Source organism: Cyprinodon variegatus, unplaced genomic scaffold (assembly GCF_000732505.1).
Source record: "Cyprinodon variegatus isolate N-32 unplaced genomic scaffold, C_variegatus-1.0 Scaffold475, whole genome shotgun sequence".
In the NCBI taxonomy this organism is placed as follows: domain Eukaryota; kingdom Metazoa; phylum Chordata; class Actinopteri; order Cyprinodontiformes; family Cyprinodontidae; genus Cyprinodon; species Cyprinodon variegatus.
In genome coordinates, this window is record NW_015150928.1 from 515,168 (window position 1) to 521,329 (window position 6,162).

The 6,162-nt window shown below is 37.0% G+C and overlaps 1 protein-coding gene across 2 annotated transcripts in view; it reads left to right on the plus strand.

Annotated features, from left to right (window-relative positions):
* The first annotated feature begins 514 nt into the window (after positions 1-514).
* The window catches only part of doc2a (double C2-like domains, alpha), a 41,960-nt gene continuing 36,312 nt past the window's right edge, over positions 515-6,162 (plus strand). The window contains exon 1 of one of the 2 annotated variants that reach the window (XM_015389811.1): positions 515-812. In XM_015389811.1, the coding sequence (XP_015245297.1) occupies positions 781-812 (32 nt within the window). In that variant the 5' untranslated portion in view covers positions 515-780. The remainder of the gene's footprint in view (positions 813-6,162) is intronic. The other variant, XM_015389810.1, reaches the window with a different exon arrangement.

A 6,162-nucleotide genomic window follows, 5' to 3' on the forward strand; every position in this document is an offset into this window, starting at 1 on the left:
AACATGGGATGTTTAATAATGTTTAGTGTCAAAATTCTGCCGCTAAACAGTCATTCTCCCTCTGCTTCTCTGTTTTCTTTGGGCTCCAGCTGTTCCATATCTCTTCTGATTAGCTCTTCTGGTTCTTTGTCGATGTGTCAAACCCCATCCTCAATGCATTTAAGCTCCTAGTTATTTACATTGTTAATCCTCCCATAACCCCGTATTCAATGACTTGTTTCTACTGAAATCCTTGTAATTTTATTGTAACATTCTTGCAACTTTTAATTATTAAACAAATTTTTTTGCTGCAGCCTCTTCCTGTACTTGAATCTTTTCCTACCAAAAAAACATGACAGTTGAGTCATTAATACTTAGGTTTACTCAACAAAGGATGGGCGCAATGTTCTCTTAAGTGAGAAATAAGTGTGTGTGTGTGTGTGTGTGTGTGTGAGGGATGATGGAGGAGGATTCAAGAGCAGATAAGGCAAAGCCGTCACAGTCACAACTGACTGTTAAGGAATAAATCCCTGCTGCCTCTCTCTCTTTCTCTTTCTTGCTCTCTTTTTTAACTCCATCCTCTATCCTCTCCCTCCTCCAGCTTGCTGCTCTCCTATCTCCCCTCTTCTCCTCATTTCATCTCAACTTGGAACTATCAGCGCATTCATTTTTTAATGACACTCATTGCAGGCGCTCAGTGTCTCTCCCCCCGTCTGCCTCTGCTCCCAGCTCCCCTCTTCACCACCTGTTAGTCTCCCATCTCCTCCCCGCTCTGGAATCCCCTGTTTTTCCCTGTTTTTTATGAGGAGTTTCACGCTCGTTCTTTCTCTGAGGTAAGCCAATATTTTTGTGCATTTATTTTAGAAATCCACCCAGACTGACTCTGCTTTGGAAGCATGAAATATTGACAGAAATTGCTTCAAATTTGAACATCTCTATATTACCTGTTTTACCCTCCATTTTTTTCTCTATATGGATAAACGAAACCCTTAGACCTTTTCTTCTACTGTCTCCCAGAGCAGACAGATGCAACATGTGTCTGATGTCAAGTCTTTCTCTACTTTCCTCCTTAAATTGTCCACCAAACCCACAAGCATTTGAAGTTTACTCATCCCTGAGAATAACTTGTCTTCCAACAGACATGCCTTCTCTGCCACTGTGCTAAGGTATAAATTGTGCTCCCTATTACAGTCTAACAAGTAGCTACAGTGTGAGGCATTGTGCCATGCCATCTGCCTGTCATTCCGAGAGCTTGTTATTTAAAGGTGAATGGAGATACCTGCAGGTGCCTATTGTACGCATGGTATAAGTGGAAGATACCTTTTTGCAGCAACAGGTGAAGTGAAGAATGATGGAGAGATAATGAGAGGATAAACAGGGGGGGAATAGGGATGAATTTCTGACAGTGAAGACAAGAAGGTAGGGGCTGAGAGAGTGTGAGTGCCCCATGCTTGTCATATGATTCTAATTTAAAGTGAAGGAGCTAAAAGAAGAGGGAGGGGGAGGTCGCATGTTGCACAGAGATGTTTCTGACTGCCGGATGCAAGCTTTCTCTGTCTCTGTCTGTTTGCTGGAAACCTATGTAATGTTGCAAACCCAAGGTGGGGGAATGCATCTTCTGTTTGCAGACATAGAAACTACAGATGTGGCAAATGTCTGCAGGATACAAGCTGGGATATTATCTGCATATATTCATTTATTTGAAATTATTGCATAATAAGTTTTAAAGAAAGTAAAGCCACCTTATATTTCTTTATTTTATTGGAATAAAATCAAAGTTTGGGCAATAGTTTGGTGTGGTTTTATGGAAGGTCTATGGAACTGAAAAGATGTTTTGGTCCATTATTTGGACCAGATTTTAAACTGTTTATGATATCATAGACTCTTTTGGTGAGAGAAATTAAGATACATTTTTTTTTTCTATTTAGATACCAGGAATTTTTATTCTTTTTATTCTTTGTCCTCTCCCAGTGATGAAATGTTTCTTTGGTTTCTCTGAATGTTTTGGTGCAACACTCCCTGAAATACCTAAGAACAAACTAGCAGAGGGTTTTTTATATTTAATCTCCTCATCTCTTCTAAATATATGTGGTATCATGCACTCTAAAAATGTTCCCTTTACAGTTTAGAGAGAAATAGGCCCATAGCATTACAGATACTCCACCATGCGCAACAGTTGGTGTGGGAGTATTTTCCTCATCCATTTACATCAAACATGCCTAAAGGATAAACTCCTAACTCAGTTTAATGTAAATAAAACGCACAATTCCAATTAAACTCTAAAATGTCTGACATTAAATTCTTATATTTTAGATGGACGCATTTTACGAAAATATCTGCACAAGGTAAGAATATAAGAAAAAATTATGGGAACATTTTTTAATAAACAGAACATGAATAAACACAAGAGTGAGCACAATGAGAATGAAACTTAGAAAAACACTAAACCAAAACGACAAAGTATTAATAGAGAATTAAAGTCTGACCAGTTTAAAAGGTTTCAAATTAAGAAATTTACATTTTTAAAGGTTTGCCCAGAGTACTAATGGCTCTGATACTGGAGATTTCTTAACATTAGACTTTCCCAATGAATAAATTTTATCATATTGGATTCTTTAGCAACTCCTTTCATAGACATTTTATCGAAGCCTTGCTTATACAATGTCGAATCTATAGTCTGTAGATCTGAGTTTTTCCACCAGAACTTACAAAAGCTTGGAGAAATGTTTCCTTGCCAGAAACTGATGAGCAACTGAGCGTTAGGGTGATGGCACAGCAAGATATTTTTTTGCTTGTATGCCAACACTTTTTCAATGAGCGAGAGCATGACGGGAATAATGGGAGGGCCTCCAGCTGGCAGCGTGAGGGTGATCAATCATCAGCTCCCAGAGAGCCTCTGGTTCCCAGAGAGCTCTGGGACCCGCAGGCTTTCTCCTGATGTACTCGTGCTCCTGGTGCTGCTGCTTGTGCTCAAGCTGCTCTAGCTCAAGGCCACATCTGCCAGAACCAGGAGCCGAATGACTGCACACATCATGTCAACAGATTTTACGCTCACAAAAAGGCATAATGTGTGTGAATGCAGAAAGTAACGATCAGACGAAAGTGTGGCTCCATTTATCTTTGCACATGTGTGTGTTTGATGAATTATACATTTAACCAAGGATTATCATTATGCAGACTGTTAAGTTTATCTATCTTTAAATCCATTCTAACATTCATAACAGAAGCAGCATTAACTTACTTGCTATGCAATCAGACAATTCAGATCATATCCAGAAAAAGGGTTAGTTGTTAGTTTAATTTTGCTAAGTTTATTTTTTATACACTGATAAGAGTTTTGATTTATCGCTTTGCATTATTTATACAGAAGTAGACAAACTTATAAAAGGCTGAAGGTTGTTTCTGCAACTGTTAATTGGGCAATAACTAAAATTATACAACAACTCTTGTGTGACAAAGTTATTCTATCACTCCTTTATGAGACCGAAATAGTCGCTGATGGTTTTATAAAGTCGGCTTTTCCATCATCTTCCATCCCTGAGCCAGAAGACTGCCAAAGTCCTTTCAGTCTAATGAGTGAGGGAAGCTGGCGTTTTGACACGTTTCAGCGTATTTCAGACGGCAGTTTCATCACCAGCCAAGCTAAAGCTGGATGAGCTGCAGTGCATCTCACCCACCGCTGAGTTCACAACAGAGGAGGCTCGACCGCGGATCACGAGTGACCCCGACTGCTGGTAATTTCGCCGAAGGTCAACAGTCAGGGGGAGCAGTTTCAGAGTCACTTTCTGCCGGGGCATTGCTGCTCAGATTAACTTCATCATGATGAATGAATGTGTATCTAATTTTTGTTGTTGTTTTCAACCCTGGAGGAGAAAGTTTACAGCAACAAAACAAACAGGATACAGTATGGTGTGACTAATCTGATGTTAAAGAAGTAAATTTTAGGAAAATAGACTTGGTTTTTGAGCAGAGAGCATTCTACGGTTGGTTATCTAGCAATTCATACTCTAAACCAGGTTGCAATTCAAGGAGACAGTTTTGCCCTTATTCTCAATGAAAACGTTTATCTAGAGCTGTTAAACCTCCATTAAACCCTTTGTCTAGTTGTAAACACACTATATTAATTGTCAGTATTAATTAAGAAAACAACTTTATATATCGGTTTGGTTTAAAAACAAAGAAAAAGGTCAAGCCTTTCCAATAAACCGACAATTTTCCTGACTGAAACATTACATATGGGAAATAAAAACAGAATGTGAAGCTGCAGCATATTGATGAAAGAAAGAACTGAAAAAAAACAAATACCTTTTTCTGCAGTGGAAATCTTTTTTTTTTCTAATATAGCATGAAAAAAAAAACATAGTAAACATACTAGAGCTAGCCTTTTATTTTATCTTTATATCTTAAAATATATCTCATGTCTTTAATAATTTTAGCCAAAGTCATGAAGAGCCACTGTGGAGGGCTTACAGAGCCAGTAACTGCTGTCCTCTAGTCTTTTCACTTATCCTTTTGGCTTCACTGAAGGGCTGTTGCTTCTATCCAGTGGGTGAGCCTGTCCATCACAGGGCAACAGGAACATACCAGAATACAACAATCCTTGTAAGCTCAGACGTGAGGAGACCACAGACCAATCTACCCAGCGGTCATATTTTTAGAGGAAGCTGGAGTAACCAGAAAGAATCCACAGATACACAGGGAGAGCCGTACATACTGCATGCAGAAAGGCCCCCTTCCAGCAAGCCCTCTGCTATAGCTGAAGAATGTCTGCCAGCATGTTGCTACGCTTTATTTTTTTTCTCAGAATAGCACTGAAAAGTCTACACTGCAATACCTTTTATAGGAGCATAAATACAAAACACTTCAAGACTAAATGTTTCCTGAAAGACTGAGGTGGCAAAAGGGGTTCAAAGCTGTTACATTCCTGAGCCAACAAGTGAGGCACTGAAGCCCTTTTTTCTCTTAAGAATCATCACAGCAACACTAAAAACAAGATACTGCTTGCAAAGACAAAAAAAAAAAAAAAAAAATATGACGCTGTATGAAGAAACTCCTTCAATACTGTGTTTAACACGTAACTGAATTAATTTGAACTTCTGTAAAACTATTGAAGACATAAAATATTTGTTGTTTTTAACCAATATCAATTTTAGATATTTAAACATTGCTTCAATGTATTTACGTCTAACAACATTTTTTTAAGGTAATTTTAGTCACCTTACAGAAGGGCGAGGTCCTCAGCTTACAATGACAGTTTGAACAATGTTACTCTAGGGAAGACCTCATTACAGCATGTCAGTTTGTTATGCATTAAATATCATTATTAAAACAAATGAGACAGAACATGTTAATGCAAAAACTTAATAATAATCAACAAAAACTGTCGTTTTCACAAATAATCTATTATTTTTTGATGATGGTACAAAAAAGGCAAATTAGGTTGAATTTTTTTTACTAACTCAAAATATGTTTTTTTTTTTAAGAGAGAAGCTCTTTAATTAAAGGGGGAAAAAAACTGGAGCAAAACATCAGACTCTGAACAAATGTAAAATTTATGGGAAAATCCTAAAAATGTTAAATCTTCATTATAATTTTCATACATGACCAAAATTATCAGGGTGGTTTATTGAACAATTGCAATTAATATTGAAAAGTTCATTTATTTAAATAACTTTATTAATTAATTGAAACTCATTATATGGATTAATAAACCTTTATATTAACTATACTCATTGAATTTTAAAAAGTGACATTTAAAACAGTAGAAAAAGAATATTACATCCGATTATTACAGCAGAATATTTTAATACACATATAAAGTATGCTTAAAGGTCATTATTAACTGACAAACAAGCCTCATCTGTCTTGGCACACTTTTACCCCAAAATGTGCAGCCAGTTTGTCTCTTGGATCATCTGTTATTGCTTCATCCCACTGTGGAGACACAGGCTGGTTTATCTGGCTGAGGGAGAGAGACTCCTTTAGACAACTAGAGATGTGAAGAGAAACAAAGAAAAAACGTCTAAGCAAGTAGGGCGAATGATAATCAGATATTTAACTGAAATGAAATTTAAACTTGCTAAGAAACATGCAAAAAGAAAGAGGAAACTGGCAAAAGAATTGGGTAAGACCTTTTTGTACATAATTAAAGTAGTAAATACTGAAGACAAAGCAAAAAAAAAA